Here is an 18166-nt window from a genome sequence, read left to right as displayed (position 1 = left end):
TGCATCACAGTGTGTTGAAATGGCCTAACATGCTTGCTGGAAAAGCACTATTTCCAACCATCCTGTTGAACATGAAATGGTCGTCACTTCAACAGCTAACCTCATTATAAACGTCTCCAATGATATTTACTCAACATACACCCAAACGGTGACAGTGTCATTTGGTATGGTGTCGTATCATCCTGTGGTGTCAGGATGATGGGGTTACAATGTGGCATTGAGTCATCAGGAATCTAGAAAGTTCTGCAGGAATTTTGCCATCATTCGTCCACATTCTCATTTCAGTCAGTGGCACAGCCCGGCTAAACTGTGATTTGCAGCATATCGGAGTCTAATGCGAGCACATGGATACCAGTTATAGAAAAGAAACAACAAATATTCCCCTTTGTTCAGCGGCACGCTACTTTAGCATTATCGGTGTCAAACATTAGGCATAAAGGCATTCGGCATGAAGTTTGGCAGTATTTGTATATGAACCATTCATGCAGGGTGTTATGTACGCAGCATTAGCCTACCAACCTCTAAATGTAAGACTGGGCGCTAGAGTAACTGAATAGTTAGCTGGAGAGGTGTTTTGTTCGTTTACCTGAAAGGCAGATATGCAGTATTGTTTCCTGAGATGAGGCTCCTGTAGGCCTCCTCTGGGCTTCTCTTCAAATAGATCACCTGAAACAGACGTGTGCATGCGTGCGTACGCATTAGAGACAATAAGAGAATAACATAATAAAGACAAGAAGATGAACACTCACAGAATAGGCACCAATAAGTACTGCAGCATTGGCCCTCTTCCTCTGGTCATAGCTGGTGTAGTGAATCACCCTCTTTCTGGAATGAGTGAAGGACTGAAAGAAACCAGACTATCAACATTTCAAATCATGAGGTGTTTGTTGAACGGCTTCTACGTTTGGTTTTATAGGAAAGATTGTGTTGGAAATGACATTGCGATTACACAGTAATAGGAGCAACTTCATGGAATGGGTTATCAAAAGGGGTAAAGTAAAGTGCATATTGAGGAAACCCCCTTGGAGTAATGGTAATGTATCTGTGTCTTACCTTGAGCTTCTTGTTCAGTTTACAGCAGTACCTGTACAGCATGCCCAGATTCAGGGGTCCAAAGTCAGCATAGAAGCTGAGACACAAGCCCGAGAGAGCAAATGTAAATAATGTAAGGAATAGTATAACTATTACTCTTCAGTGGAGGAAGGTAATATTACGTAGGCCTGAATACTGTAAATTAACAACTACAGAATAAGGTACATGTAATACACATTTTTTAAATTTAGAAATCAGATTATAAAATCCAATTTTACACATGGTAACTGGTTGCCATTAGGCCTAGACCTACTGATTATTGGTTAGGCTAAATCCAGAGGCAACACGTGTTTTATCTATGTGGGCTACAGTGTCCTGAGTGACTCCCGAGTGGCGCAGCGGTCTAAGGCACTGCATCTCAGTGCTTAGAAGCGTCACTACAGACCCTGGTTTGATTCCAGGCTGTATCACAACTGGCCGTGATTGGGAGTCCCAAAGGGCGGTGCACAATTGGCCCAGCGTAGTCCGGGTTAGGGTTTGGCCAGGGTAAGAATGATGTTCCTAGTGAAATAAATGTTAAATATTTTTTTAAATAATAAAACAGTTGGGTCTGACATTTTTGACACACTTGATAAAGGTGAGCAAAGATTACTGTATGAAATAAATTATTTAAATGCTAAACTATATTGTACACTCACATTTTTGGGGTACCAAAAAATGTCCGCAGCACTGAAGGTCCCCAAAAACACTGTGGCCTCATTCATTCTTAAATAGAAGAAGTTAGGAACCACCAAGACTTGTCCTAGAGCTGGCCGCCTAGCCAAATCGGGAGAGAAGGGCCATGATCAGGGAGCTGACCAAGAACCCGATGGTTACTCTGACGGAGCTCCAGAGTTCCTCTGTGGAGATGGGAGAACCATCCAGAAGGACAAAAATCTCTGCAGCATAACACCAAATCAGGCCTTTATGGTAGAGTGGCCAGATGGAAACCACTCCTCAGTAAAAGGCACATGACACCCCACTTGGAGTTTGCCAAATTAAAGGACTCTGACCATGGGAAACAAGATTCTCTGGTCTTGAGAAACCAAGATTGAACTCTTTGGCCTGAATGCCAAGCATCACGTCTGGAGGAAACCTGGCACCATCCCTACGGTGAAGCATGGTGGTGGCAGCATCATGCTGTGGGGATGATGTTCAGCGGCAGGGACTGGGAGATTAGTCAGGATCGAGGGAAATATGAACGGAGCAAAGTACAGAGAGATCCTTGATGAAAACTTGCTCCTGATCACTCTGGACCTCAGACTGAGGCAAAGGTTCACCTTCCAACAGGACCATGACCCTAAGCACACAGCCAAGTCAACGCAAGAGTGGCTTCAGGACAAGTCTCAATGTCTTTGAGTGGCCCAGCCAGAGCCCGGACTTGAACTCAATCGGACATCTCTGGAGAGAGCGGAAAATAGCAGTGCAGCGACGCTCCCCATCCAACCTGACAGAACTTGAGAGGATCTGCAGAGAAGAATGGTTGAAACTCCCAAAATACAAGTGTGCCAAGCTTGTTGCGTCACACCTAAGAAGATTCGAGTTTGTAATCTCTGACAAAGGTGCTTCAACAAAGTCCGGAGTAAAGGGTCTGAATACAAGTTGTGATACTAGTTTTTCAATTTTTAATACATTTGCTAACATTTCAAAAAAAATGTTTTTGCTTTGTCGTTATGGGGTATTGTGTGTAGATTGATAAGGAAAATGTTTTATTTAATCAATTTTAGAATAAGGCTGTAACGTAACAAAATGTGGAAAAAGTGAAGGGGTCTGAATACTTTCTGAATGCACCGTAAACCCCTGGTGCTTTGGTCAGATTACATGAAAATAGTGCTGATCATGAAATGTATCCAGTACATCTGTCTCCAGACATGAAACCCATTGAAAACCTGTGGTTTGATTTGAAGAGGGTAGTCCATACAACAGGCCTACTTACTTCTCATAGAGAAATTCATCATCTGTGCTGAAGTAGTGAGAGTTTGCTGTAGTTTTCGGTTTGGTTCTAAGGGTTGCAAAATACAGCCGGTCTGTAAGAGAATGAAGACCATGTAAAACAAGGGCAAAGAGATAACAACAATAAGAATAATCATATTTATTTTCCCACGCTCGGTGACCCACATTGGTGGTTCTTAAACCCTTTCCATTTCCCGAGGCTTAGCCTTCTTTGTTTCTTCCAGAACATCAAACATTCATTAACACCGGAAATATAAAGTTACTCTTCCATTAAAATGTGAGTCCATGTAGGCCTATGCTTGGGCTAGTGCAATCACATTTCCGTTCTGGGATATTAATAAAGTACTAAAGTCACTAGAAACTGTACAAAAAATGCTCATAGAAACTAACTACACGAATGAAAAGCATTGATTCCACATACAAATGAGTTAAACAGCTGTTAAATCACGTTCTAAACGTTGGTGGGCGAAAGCAATCTAATGATGTGCCTGAACAACACGTCCATGAACTCTCGCGCAATAAGTGGATGTTATTCAAGCCAAGTTGCGCAACTACTTTTATTTTGTTACCTTTGATGAACTCAGACGCTCCAAGTAGTACATATTCATCTGCCATTTCATTCGTCGTTAAAATCTCAAAATTATATAGGGTCCTTCGACAGATGAATTGGAGATGGAGGGCGCAAATTGTTGGTGCAAAAATAAGTTATTTATACGCGCCCCCTTTTCAACTAAACTACAACACACTTAAATGTAAATGTAAATGTATTCCTCTTGTTTATCTTATATTGACGAACTAGTGAAGAGTCAATAAAACATATGTTTCTTAACCTCAACACAGGGCACGTCGCTATGGTTTAGTTGAGTCCGGCCAATCATCATTTAATAGGAGGCGGCTCTGACCTAAGAAGTAAATCCCCTGTCAAGTGTCTGGGCTGCGCAGTGATGGTTACTCATCTAGCCTAGCCAAGTACAATAAGTGCCACGTCTTTTACGCATGAGGATTCCAGAATGTTCTTTGTGGATTTGTGTGTCATATTTCAGTTGTTATTTTACATTCTTAAGTTTACTTTTCCACTTTTAGTCTTATAATAGCCATTTTACAATGTTTTTTTCAGTCAGTTTTCGTTTTGATATGTCTGAATTAAAAGTACATAGACCTAACTGTAGGTTTGTAAAAACTGTAAAACAGTCACATTTATAGTGTGGTTAACATTGAAGTGATGTAAAGTGCAAGCCACCAACACAAATGGCACACTCATTTACATTTACATTTACATTTAAGTCATTTAGCAGACGCTCTTATCCAGAGCGACTTACAAATTGGTGCATACACCTTATGACAACCAGTGGAACAGCCACTTGCATCTAAATCTTGGTGTGTGTGCTTGGCATTCCCTGTGGCATGTGATCCAGTCCTTTAACTAACTATATCTTCCCACCTGACTACCATTATGCCTTGCTACCTCTCCATAGCAGGACATGCCACTGAAGTGTTTAACACCCCCGACACTAATTGGGGCCAAGCTTCCTGCCATCCAGTACCTCTGTACCAGGCGGTGTCAGTGGAAGGCCTTAAAAAATTGTCAAAGACTACAGCCACCCTAGTCAGAGACTGTTCTCTCTGCTACCGTACGGCAAGCCTTACCCGGAGCGCCAAGTCTCGGTCCAAGAGGCTTCTAAACAGCTTCTAACCCCAAGCCATAAGACTCCTGAACATCTAGTCAAATGGCTACCCAGACTATTTGCAGTGACCCCACCCCCACCCACTCTTTACACCACTACTACTCTCTGTTGTCATCTATGCATAGTCACTTTAATAACGCCCCCGTATGCCCCCGCATACTGACTCTGTATCGTTACCCCCCTGTATATTGTCTCGCTATTGTTATTTCACTGCTGCTCTTTAATCACTTGTGACTTTTATCTCTTATTCTTATCTGTATTTTTTTTAAAACCTGCATTGTTGGTTAGAGGCTCGTAGTAAGTAAGCATTTCACTGTAAGGTCTACCTACACCTGTTGTATTCGGCGCATGTGACTAATACAATTTGATTTGATTTGAATAGCTGACAGGCAGTGGAGAGGCCAGGTGCGTCACTGCACATAAAATAACAGTCAAGACATGAGACACGCAGCTCAAAAAGCTCTGCTGTTGATCTTTTTTCGGCCATACAAATGTAATTTACTGTAGAACGGATTCCCCTCTTCACACATCTCAAAAAATTTAATTAATATGAATGAATTATTTTTGAAAGATTATTATTCATTAAGTGAATGATGTTCTTCGCCATTGTAGTCGGTTAAGTCTCGGTGAATCGAGTCATGCCCATCAAAATAGTCATTTGTGAATCGCAAACAGTAAAAGGAAACCATTTAGCTGTAACCTACCTTTCGAATTGTGTCGTTGCCGAACATTTCGTAGATACACTACTTTAAGTTGATTTGCACATTGAATTTATGGGAAATATCAGCTCAATAGATGCTAGTAGTCAGCCTGATGTAAACACTTCTAAAAAAGGTAAGATATAAAGCATATCGGCTCTATAAAAAGTTTTTCCCCAAAAACCTTCCCAATTAAATGTTGACTGCAAAGTAGGCCTACCTGGCAGAATGATATCATGATGATTTGTATCAAATTTGTATTGCATACTCTGCCATCACATGTGCAGTACAGAAACACAGCTAGCCTAACACAAATGTACTGTGACTAAAACTGCACAGGGTGTTTGCCTTTCACACCAGTGAGCCGGTTGCACTTCCTTGTTCTGCCGTTTACTACATTGGTGTCAGAAGTGGGAATACCAAAAGGCTAAAATCTCACGGTGAGGTCGCTAGGGGTTGTACAAAGGTTGTTTAGTATTATTACAAGCAGTGCAACTCTTATTTTATTTGTTATTATGATGATTTTTTTCCCCCACTGGCTCACCTCACTTTTCTATTTTTTTGTAACTGTTACAGTTTATTAAATTTGTATGACCTTGGGGACAATACCTAGACTAGCCTCTACCTAGACTAGCCTACAATGCCACAATGCAATGAATATTGCATTATTGTTTTCAAATTAGTACAATTCTATTCTAGATGTAAACTGCAGTGCAAATATAATTTAAATAATGGTGCAAAAGGCCTGTTATTTGAATATCTCATTCCATTTGGATCAGTTGTGGGTCGACTCTCGACAGATTGTATGGTCTAGAAAGGTACGGTACAGGACAGTCTGGCTGTATTTGTACTTCTGATGCGCTGTCTGTTCCCGATCCTTATTCTCCCAAGTCGTCCTAGGCCTATGTTCTCATCAGGCCCAGTTATTCAGGACAGCTTAAGCTTACAAAGCTTAAGCTTACTACAAGCTCAATGCAGACGCAAGATCTGGAGTGTTGCAATGTCATTATTCGTCACAAAAGGGATCACACCTTGAGATCTCCTTGTAATAAGCTCCGGCATTCAACATTCTTTTTTATTTCCTGAAAATTGAGACACGCTTATCATTCCTTCCGCAGCCATGGAGTCATTGTCGTCGCTTGGTTCCTTGATCTGATCTATAGCAGTGGAGATCGGTGCCGTTTAAGATGAGGGAGGATGATATATTTTTTTAATGAGCATGACCTTATTTCTATTACAGCATATTAGATGACTGTCATTCATATTCCGATCACCCAGCTCAATGTAACATCGACAGTGGGGGCTGTCCGAGACTGGCCCAACCCCACCGACCAGCAACAGCTGAAGAGCTTCCTGACCAAAACTGATATGGGACTGAATACACAAGCACCATAACAAACTGGGAAAATGTTTTAGGTTACACAAGCAAGTATAAGAGTACTGGCCAGGGAATATTTTAAAATTATAAATCTGATTATTTCACATGGAGAAACTAAAAAGGCTAACTAGCTTGGTATGTTTTTTTGCCAGTCTAAAGCCAGCTAGCCAAGCTGCCAGCTAGCACTTACTAGCAAGGGAAGGCGACTTCCTTGTTTTCACAAACTGAAAAGACAACAAAAGAAACACACAAAAAACGTTGCTATCGTCCCCTTGTGAATAGGAGTGGGACAGACGAAGATATCATGTTGCCAAAATGTGTCCACTACTAAAAAATCCCACTCCACTCATGTGCTCGCACACACGTAGGTCAATGGAGTTAAGCTTGTAGTAACCTTTAATGCGTGTTCCCATACACATCGTTAAAATTTTTTTTTTTACATTTAAGTCATTTAGCAGACGCTCTTATCCAGAGCGACTTACAAATTGGTGCATTCACCTTATGACATCCAGTAGAATAGTCACTTACAATAGTGCATCTAAATCTTAAAGGGGGGGGGAGGGGGTGAGAAGAAATACTTATCCTATCCTAGGTATTCCTTAAAGAGGTGGGGTTTCAGGTGTCTCCGGAAGGTGGTGATTGACTCCGCTGTCCTGGCGTCGTGAGGGAGTTTGTTCCACCATTGGGGGCCAGAGCAGCGAACAGTTTTGACTGGGCTGAGCGGGAACTGTACTTCCTCAGTGGTAGGGAGGCGAGCAGGCCAGAGGTGGATGAACGCAGTGCCCTTGTTTGGGTGTAGGGCCTGATCAGAGCCTGGAGGTACTGAGGTGCTGTTCCCCTCACAGCTCCGTAGGCAAGCACCATGGTCTTGTAGCAGATGCGAGCTTCAACTGGAAGCCAGTGGAGAGAGCGGAGGAGCGGGGTGATGTGAGAGAACTTGGGAAGGTTGAACACCAGACAGGCTGCGGCATTCTGGATGAGTTGTAGGGGTTTAATGGCACAGGCAGGGAGCCCAGCCAACAGCGAGTTGCAGTAGTCCAGACGGGAGATGACAAGTGCCTGGATTAGGACCTGCGCCGCTTCCTGTGTGAGGCAGGGTCGTACTCTGCGGATGTTGTAGAGCATGAACCTACAGGAACGGGCCACCGCCTTGATGTTAGTTGAGAACGACAGGGTGTTGTCCAGGATCACGCCAAGGTTCTTAGCACTCTGGGAGGAGGACACAATGGAGTTGTCAACCGTGACGGCGAAATCATGGAACGGGCAGTCCTTCCCCGGGAGGAAGAGCAGCTCCGTCTTGCCGAGGTATATATATATATAAAAAATATAATATATATAATATATATTTATATATATATTTCACCATTATTTAACCAGGTAGGCTAGTTGAGAACAAGTTCTCATTTGCAACTGCGACCTGGCCAAGATAAAGCATAGCAGTGTAAATAGACACAACAGAGTTACACATGGCCTAAACAATTAACAAGTCAATAATACAGTAGAAAAAAGGAGAGTCTATATACATTGTGTGCAAAAGGCATGAGGAGGTAGGCGAATAATTACAATTTTGCAGATTAACACTGGAGTGATAAATGATCAGATGGTCATATACAGGTAGAGATATTGGTGTGCAAAAGAGCAGAAAATAAAATAAATAAAAACAGTATGGGGATGAGGTAGGTAAAAAGGGGTGGGCTATTTACCGATAGACTATGTCGGTTAGCTGCTCAGATAGCAGATGTTTGAAGTTGGTGAGGGAGATAAAAGTCTCCAACTTCAGCGATTTTTGCAATTCGTTCCAGTCACAGGCAGCAGAGAACTGGAACGAAAGGCGGCCAAATGAGGTGTTGCCTTTAGGGATGATCAGTGAGATACACCTGCTGGAGCGCATGTTACGGGTGGGTGTTGCCATCGTGACCAGTGAACTGAGATAAGGCGGAGCTTTACCTAGCATGGACTTGTAGATGACCTGGAGCCAGTGGGTCTGGCGACGAATATGTACAGGTCGCAGTGGTGGGTGGAATAAGGTGCTTTAGTGACAAAACGGATGGCACTGTGATAAACTGCATCCAGTTTGCTGAGTAGAGTGTTGGAAGAAATTTTGTAGATGACAAGTCGAGGATCGGTAGGATAGTCAGTTTTACTAGGGTAAGTTTGGCAGCGTGAGTGAAGGAGGCTTTGTTGCGGAATAGAAAGCCGATTCTTGATTTGAAACATTGGAGATGTTTGATATGAGTCTGGAAGGAGGGTTTACAGTCTAGCCAGACACCTAGGTACTTATAGATGTCCACATATTCAAGGTCGGAACCATCCGGGGTGGTGATGCTGGTCAGGCGTGCGGGTTCAGGCAGCGAACAGTTGAAAAGCATGCATTTGGTTTTACTAGCGTTTAAGAGCAGTTGGAGGCCACGGAAGGAGTGTTGTATGGCATTGAAGCTCATTTGGAGGTTAGATAGCACAGTGTCCAAGGACGGGCCGGAAGTATGTAGAATGGTGTCGTCTGCGTAGAGGTGGATCAGGGAATTGCCCGCAGCAAGAGCAACATCATTGATATATACAGAGAAAAGAGTCGGCCCGAGAATTGAACCCTGTTACACCCCCATAGAAACTGCCAGAGGACCGGACAGCATGCCCTCCGATTTGACACACTGAACTCTGTCTGCAAAGTAATTGGTGAACCAGTCAAGGCAGTCATCCGAAAAACCGAGGCTACTGAGTCTGCCGATAAGAATATGGTGATTGACAGAGTCGAAAGCCTTGGCAAGGTCGATGAAGACGGCTGCACAGTACTGTCTTTTATCGATGGCGGTTATGATATCCTTTAGTACCTTGAGCGTGGCTGAGGTGCACCCGTGACCGGCTCGGAAACCAGATTGCACAGCGGAGAAGGTACGGTGGGATTCGAGATGGTCAGTGACCTGTTTGTTGACTTGGATTTCGAAGACCTTAGAGAGGCAGGGCAGGATGGATATAGGTCTGTAACAGTTTGGGTCCAGGGTGTCTCCCCCTTTGAAGAGGGAGATGACTGCGGCAGCTTTCCAATCCTTGGGGTTGCGACAATGGCGGCGGATAGTTTCAGAAATAGAGGGTCCAGATTGTCAAGCCCAGCTGATTTGTACGGGTCCAGGTTTTGCAGCTCTTTCAGAACATCTGCTATCTGGATTTGGGTAAAGGAGAACCTGGAGAGGCTTGGGCGAGTAGCTGCGGGGGAGCTGTTGGCCGAGGTTGGAGTAGCCAGGCTGAAGGCATGGTCAGCCGTTGAGAAATGCTTGTTGAAGTTTTCGATAATCATGGGTTTATCGGTGGTGACCGTGTTACCTAGCCTCAGTGCAGTGGGCAGCTGGGAGGAGGTGCTCTTGTTCTCCATGGACTTCACAGTGTCCCAGAACTTTTTGGAGTTAGAGCTACAGGATGCAAACTTCTGACGTATTTCATTACGCCGAAGATACCACTGTAGCTAGCAACCTCCACCTAATAATTATCATCACAAACAAACATCATTACCATCACAATAAACTTAAATGGGAGGCAACAGTCATAATATAGTTGGCTTAACAGACAATGTGTATTATTTAACATTACTATTAAAATAGTACTCAATTGTTTACAAGTTGCTACCTATCCCATAATGCCATCACCGAAAACCACATATTTTTATCTTCTTCAGTGGTTTGGTCACTTCCTGTTCTTTGGTGGACTCTGGCTGGACTGAAAACGACAGAAAGTTAGAGAAAATTCAAAGTACGTAGTGTTAATCTTACAACGGAACCGTCAACCACAAGGGGGCGTTGCGATTTCACTCCATTGTGGACTTCCCCATTGAAATGAATGACATTCTGCGCATACTTTTAAAATGTATTACCTATTATGTGTGGCATAAACACGACCAGTCACAATGTTTTAATCTGATTATGCTATTTCAAATGTCTCCTGTAGGCTACCTGTGCATGTTCATCCACTCCAATATAATTCCAGCATCCAAACTGTGCACCGGTCATTCGAAGAATGGGAAGAGACATCGGTTAGAAAACAAAACACCAAAAAGTCGAATGACAATCGGAGTTTGTCAAGTCAAGCCTTCGATGCTGAGTAGGAAGGGATGTATTTTGTGTTTGTTCGAGATTGACATACTTTATTTAATTTTGGTGTTGAAAACGCAAACCATGATGAAGCACTCAAAGTCGGCAATCGGGATGCAGTTATACATTGCTTTTGGGTTGTGTATGGTGCATTGACACAGAAACCTGTTGGTGGAAAATTTGTTACATATATTTGATACAATTATAATTATAGCCAGTGGCAACCTGTCATTCAGGACAGGTGGGTTTGAGCCCCACATGTTATTTTGGCATTAATACGTATCACATATCAGTTTGAAAACAATGTAAAAAAATAAATCATTGAGTTGATGAATCCACGTACAAACATGGTCTCTTTTTTGATTTCTTGAGGAAGGCAGCTCCTAAATGCAGGTTTTTCAGCCTAGCTCAGTGCTTTCTGTGGTGGTGGGACACTACATCACCGCCAAGTCTAAGGGTATACCTCCAAAATTCAAGCCTCTTGGGTGGTGCCATAGAGTTACATCCAAGAAGGCTCAAGGTCATTGGCCACAGATAAAATTATGTCAAATCACGTTATATCTACAGTAGCTTTCATTGGACTGATCATGTCAACATCATACTTTCAAAATCTTAGCTAGCAGTCATCATCATGAATCAAGTCAACAATCTACTGGCAAATCCTTTTTAGTCCTTGTCATATGAAGAGAAATAATGAAGAGAAATTATAGACAAAATTTATCAGTGCTCACCAGCCATTGGACCTAAACATTACACAACAAGTTGGAAATCGCAAATTCAACAATGAGTGGTTTGGAAGGAATCAGTGACAGTGGATAACTGCAAGCACGGTAAAGAAATCACTAGCCTGCGATTCAGTGGAGTGGCTGTGTGGTCCAAAATCTGGGATTGAGTGTCTCTTTTCCAAGTTTAAAATGATAAACATTCAACATGGCCTTGAGATAGAATCTGTTTTTCAGTTTCTCGGTCCCAGCTTTGATGCACCTGTACTGACCTCGCCTTCTGGATGATAGCGGGGTGAACAGCCAGTGGCTCGGGTGGTTGTTGTCCTTGATGATCTTTATGGCCTTTCAGTGACATCGGGTGGTGTAGGTGTCCTGGAGGGCAGGTAGTTTGCCCACGGTGATGCGTTGTGCAGACCTCACTACCCTCTGGAGAGCCTTACGGTAGTGGGCGGAGCATTTGCCGTACCAGGTGGTGATACAGCCCGACAGGATGCTCTCGATTGTGCATCTGTAGAAGTTTGTGAGTGCTTTTGGTGACAAGCCAAATTTCTTCAGCCTCCTGAGGTTGAAGAGGCGCTGCTGCGCCTACCTTCACGATGCTGTCTGTGTGGGTGGACCAATTCAGTTTGTCTGTGATGTGTACGCCGAGGAATTTAAAACCTAAAACTTGCTACCCTCTCCACTACTGTTCCATGGATGTGGATAGGGGGGGTGTTCCCTCTGCTGTTTCCTGAAGTCCACAATCATCTCCTTAGTTTTGTTGACGTTGAGTGTGAGGTTATTTTCCTGACACCACACTCTTAATCTAAATTAAACTAAATTAATCTAAATTACGGATTGCCTCTCATCCGCTTGTCACCCCCTTATGCCATAGTTTGTGCATCCAAATTGTCAGTAGAAACCACATTTGTTTAAGCAAGTCGGCCATATTGGCTATGTTTTTTTAAAGGCAGTAAATGAGGATGAATGAACTCTTTCGCTGCCAGACAAGGCTCTGCTGATAGTCAGTTGTAGCAGTGGTAAAATGTTGGGGCTGCTGTTGGGACAGCTTTATGTAGGCCCTAACAGTTTGTCACCGTTAAAGTGCAATTCATGTATTGTTTAGTGTTGTGTTGTGTATTGGCTTTATGGGCATGCATCCCACTTTATTTAACTTTTTGTGCCACCAAGATGCACATCCTAAAAATCGCCATTGAATATAGCATCAAAATGTTGATCTGATTTCCCCCTAGCTGATCATTGTCTGCATCCGGCTCTGATCATAGTGTAATGAGATGAAACTGGCAGGGAGAATGAGCTCCTCAGTAGTGGTCAGCGAACACTTAACCTTCTGGCCCATAGCCCTGCATTGCATCAACTGTGCCACAAAACAATGCTGGAGGGGTCAAGTCGATATTCACGTGTAGGACAGGTTTGCTACAGGCATTGTTATTTGTAGTAATCCCTAATGTAGCTAGAACTAGTGGTGTCTCAAAGCAGCCTCATAAAAGTTTAGTCATACAGTCACGCTTGCTATTCAGAATTGAAATATCTAGCCAACATTTTAAGTTGAATAACATTGCTTGTGAACTTTAGAGCTGTAACAATTTGATGCTTTGGTGTAAGGCAAGTACAAACGTATACTAGTAGTTGCCTAGTCATCGCTCCTGCTCGAGTCATTATGAGTGATGCGAAACAACGTCATCTCACTGGCTTCTTCTCTGGTGATCTAGCTCTCATTGGCAATTGCTGATCACACGTTCTCAAAACTTGTTGTTGCAAATCTCACACTAGACGAGCATTGTATATTTTGTACCGAGAAAATCCAACATGTTTGAAAATATTGGTATTTCTGGGACTGCTCAAAGGCACTTTCAGTAAAAGTAATTTGGTTTAGTTAACTAGCAGATTTTGCCTACATCAATCATCATCTGATAGCCCAGCATATTTTTCTGATGTCAATCATGTGTTTAGGAGGCACTAACTAACTGCCTTGCTTACAATTTGTGATGAGAGAGGGTGTTGTTTCAGAAATAGGCCTATGCTACAACATCAAAAATAGTCAATTTTTTCAAGCAGGGTGCCTCTTTTTTTTATTTTGAGCATCTGACCCCTGAAAGGGATGTTCTGTGCATGGCCCTGATCCAAGATGAGTGTAATTTATACAGCGAGACTGAGATGATTTGCCCTACAGTCTTAATATGCTGAGGTCTAAATCTAAAAGTAGACTTGTGCAACATTCCCTGGAGTGTACTGGTTACCCTAAACTTCCCCTATATCATGCCTGACATGTAGACGGTTCCATCTATTCTTATCTCCGAACCATCTGCCCTAATTAATCAATTAGGTGAGAGCTTAGACAGGGTCATGGAAACATGGCCCAGCACACAGTCATGGATACTAATCCCATGGCCGGTGGGAACTAGGTGAGATGAGACACTACTCAGTAGGTAAAGCTGGGACCTTCAGGTATTGCACATCTTACTATCAGGAATTGGTTGCCTGGTTACATCCCTGGACACCTCAGCACCATGACTGAAGCTTTATAACTTTCCATCCATTTTATTCCATCACTAACACTGATCTGAAAGCACTGATCACTTGAGAGCAATATGGTGGATACCTATCCAGTTATTGTGTGTATCAGTGGTCATATAGGAGTAGGTAGTTGCCCCCAACCGGCAGTGAAGAGTCAGATGTTAGAATTGCAGGTATGCAAAGAAATCTGATCCTAGATCTGTGTGTAAGGGCAACTTCTGCCTCAAGCGGTCATTAGTGAAGGACAAGACGGAGGCCCATTAACGGCACTGAGATCTGGATCTGTTTTAATCTCTTGAAAGGGATGAGCATACTGTTCTGCTATTGTTAAGAGAACGGGATTGAGGTCATAATGCTCATGTATTCGGGAAAGCAGGATTACTGTGATGTTAAGTAGTAAACAAACAAATAATGCCAGAAACTGTGTCTGTACTGTGTAACAGCTGATAACGCTATTCAAGATTTAACTAGGGTAAAAACTAAGGTGTGTGACCGCATGCAACCTGGGATTTCACCTTCATCCAATATCGGCCCTTCCCCAATATCAAGGGTTAAAAGCAAGTGGAGTATGTGTTGTAAGACAAAGCATTCATCCTTTGTTCATTTCCTTTCTCATTGGTGAAATCACAAGGCCACTGTCCAGCTAGATAAAGTGGGTGTGGTATAGCCTGCTGCTCCACAAAGAGTCACATGGTTTGATGCCGTGTTAAGGCAGAACAGATGTGGTTCCATCATAGGGAACTAATGACTGAAAGTGCAAACTAGGAAAATAGGAAAAGGTTAAGCAGAATGTCATTCTCTGTCCATAGCATTTCTGTTCAGCTATGTTATATGGCGAGATGTTCTGATGAACAGAGTGCACAATGTACCGAATATGGTGACAGGTTTATAATGGAATGACCTACTGAATCTGAAGAATAGAGCCATTGAATCATGTGTTTAGACTGGACACATGCACATCCATGGCTGGCCAGATGCATCTGTGAAACTGAGCTCATCAGTCCTGACTAATCAATATAAATCTAACATTCTTTAACTCAGACCGGTATGTCCATCGCTGAATTATGCAGTTTATTTGGATGGCTCCTATATCTTGTAAATCTTGATATAGTTTGTAAATATTCTGATAGGCTTGTTGCTAAAATACCCAAAGTGTGTGCTGCATGAGTATCTGACGAGAGTAGGCCAATTAGAATTAGACCTATACATAATTGACTGTTTATTCACGTGTCATCATGCACAGCCAAGCCTAGACACAAATGTTCACACTCCGCATATGGAAATATTGCTGACTTGTGGAAAAATATATAGATGGACGTTTTTTCAAATAGCTATTTGAGAAAAGGCTGGTAAAATTGCAAGCGCAGCAACAGTCTCAAGGGCATTGGATGAGGATGAGAGGGATTTTGGAGCATCTGTCTGCATGGTGACGTCACTGACCCTGCTCGTAATCCTCTCGCGCTGAAAGGATGCTAAATTGCTATCGTCTGGAACGACATATAATAGTACAATTCTCACCGAAGAAGAATGCCGAACGAGGATGTAGGCTATTAAATTTGATTTGAAACGATTTTTCCCGGCATCGAATCAAAAATCCCTCGAATTCTGGAGACGACCTCAGACGTGATATGAAGTGCTATGCGACTGGGGATCATTCCTGAGGAAAGAATGCGTCATGGACCAGAATAGCTTATATGCAGTTTAAACCTGTGTCGTTTTATTTATGTGGGTTGTATTTCAATAAGTTATTTCTCTTTAGATAATAGACAACATTTGTGCGCACGGTTGGTATTTGGCAGAATTTGTATATTATTTTATTTACCCTAATCATTGTTGCCCTTCAAACAGACACGGGCTAAAAGTGTCATCCTTTAGGTGATTTCTGTATTTTGTATTGTTCATCTTTGCGTTTTTCAGTGAATTAGGGCGTTGCAGAATTTTCAAATGTTTGCATGCGATGTCGGATTAGTGGTGTTGCAGGCTATGGTGTTTGTTTGGCCTAGATTATCTCCCCTCCATCTCTGAATGAATGTTTGAGGAATAACGGCCTTGGTATTTTTATAGGATTATTCTAGTCATACTACTATGGTAAATAACATGTTTGCTTATTCTTTATGACAAGCGCGTAAGGACATCAAATGTGCCACCGCTTTTCATTTTAAGGCGTTTCATTGTGGTAGCCTACAACCTCCAAATTCAGAGCAATGCATACCCTTTCCTACAAGGACTAAAATGCACTGTCGTCCCTAACCAACTTGATTATTTTATAATGGCTGCCGTGGATTATCTCGTAGGCGTATTGGTATTCTCCTTATGAATAGCCGAGGTTGAGTCAACGACATTTCAGGGGCCAAACATTATCCAAATTCGAGACGCAGGTTTTAGGGATAGACAATTGAGTTATTGTTGACCGACTCAATTGGCTGCAACATCTTATATGGAAATTAGGCTACGCTATATGGAATGAACCCCCATCCGAAGGGACAAGGACCGGTTTTCTCTTTTGGTGAGAATATGGATAGCCTTGCCTAAAATGGATACCGGTGACGCCTTTTTCTCTCCATCCATGATTTAGACTCCGGCTCTCAGTGTTCACAGCGGACCTTGATTTAAAGTCATTCAATTAAGGCACGCGGTGAATGCCAAGAGCCGAGCCCTCGGCCTACAGCACTAAATGGACGCTGTTTTTTTTTATTTAACTAGGTAAGTCAGTTAGGAACAAATTCATATTTACAATGACGGCCTACCCCGGCAATACCTGAAAGCTGGGCCAATTGTGCGCCACCCTATGGGACTCCCAGTCAAGGCCGGTTGTGAAACATCCTGGAATCGAACCGGGTTCTGTAATGAGGCCTCTAGGACTGAAATGCAGTGCCTTAGAACGCTGCGCCACTCGGGGGCTCATTTAAAAGCATTGCATATGTAGCCTAATCAATAACGCTTAAATTAGTGATTCTACCACCAAATATAATTTCCTAGACAGATTTCAATTTGTTATCGTTGCAGGGAGACATACATGTTTGCCATTTCAAGCCAACATTATGTGGTGTGGTGCGGCACAGAGGCGCTGTCCACGATACATGGTGCTGAATTTGACCAAAGTCCGATGGGGCCAGTGTCATCATGCTGTTAGTCTGCCTTTGGCTGTCTAGAGCGGATGTTGACATCAAAACAAAGCAAACTCAACTCTTATGTAATTGAAAGGCAAGAGTAATCCATCTCAGATGCTGTCCTCCATTGTGCATGGTGTGTTAGGCCCACATTTTTTTTAAAGCACTGTTTTTTTAAACTTCATGCCTAATAAAGATTTATTGAGAAAAAAAGTTGTGTTTAGGTATTTATGATCTCTCCCTCTCTCTCACACACACACAAACTCACACACACGCGCACACACACTCAAGCACACAACGCACACACTCAAACACTAAATAGTTATATAACAGAACTAGCGTCATACTACAGAGGTGGAGCTGACTTTGCAGCATATTCACACAATCAAAAATCAGCACACATGCAGTGAAGCTCATTTCCTGAGTTCAATTACAGTAATTCAAGTTTCATTCATTTTCATGGCCAAGAGGATTTAACTTTGTGGAGTCTTGTCACTCTTTAATATAGGGTTAACTTAGCATGTAAACAACCCTCTTTTGGGGTGAGTACTAGCTGCCCTTTTCACAACAGTATTTTGAATCCTTACAAGAAAAACTAAAAATTTACACAAAAATTATGATTTGTGAGAATTACAGAGTAAAATTCCTGTCCGCAAAGGATATATATATTTGACATTTATTGAAGATATTCATCTTCTTTTACAAGCAGCCAGAGGAATCCAGGGAGATCCCGATTGTGGCGATGCTTTACATTTCCTGAAAACTTTCTACCCATATTTACATTGATGTACTTCCGTCTCTGTGTGTGGCAATCAATATCTGTTTTCTTATGACTTAATGCAGGTGCACAAGACGGAAGTACATGCACGAGATGAATGCATACTAACTGAAGTCTTGCAGGCGTTTACATGGTTTTGCGCATGTGCCAATTAATATACATTTCAAAGGCA

At 42.5% G+C, this 18166-nt stretch overlaps 1 protein-coding gene across 2 annotated transcripts in view; it reads right to left on the bottom strand.

The window, feature by feature from the left end:
• Positions 1–3948, bottom strand: part of LOC118402210 (dual specificity protein phosphatase CDC14AB-like) — a 28493-nt gene extending 24545 nt beyond the window's left edge. The window contains exons 1-5 of one of the 2 annotated variants that reach the window (XM_035800228.2): positions 3594–3948; positions 3008–3098; positions 1054–1129; positions 750–842; positions 587–666 (exon numbers count right to left, since the gene is read on the bottom strand). In XM_035800228.2, the coding sequence (XP_035656121.1) occupies positions 587–666; positions 750–842; positions 1054–1129; positions 3008–3098; positions 3594–3639 (386 nt within the window). In that variant the 5' untranslated portion in view covers positions 3640–3948. Of the gene's footprint in view, positions 1–586; positions 667–749; positions 843–1053; positions 1130–3007; positions 3099–3189; positions 3328–3593 lie in introns of those variants that run through there. The other variant, XM_035800227.2, reaches the window with a different exon arrangement.
• Positions 3949–18166: the final 14218 nt, after the last annotated feature.

Source organism: Oncorhynchus keta, chromosome 23, assembly GCF_023373465.1.
Source record: "Oncorhynchus keta strain PuntledgeMale-10-30-2019 chromosome 23, Oket_V2, whole genome shotgun sequence".
Taxonomy (NCBI): Eukaryota; Metazoa; Chordata; class Actinopteri; order Salmoniformes; family Salmonidae; genus Oncorhynchus; species Oncorhynchus keta.
The sequence above is the reverse complement of the archived record's forward strand: the minus strand, read 5'-3'. Positions and strand labels throughout refer to the sequence as shown.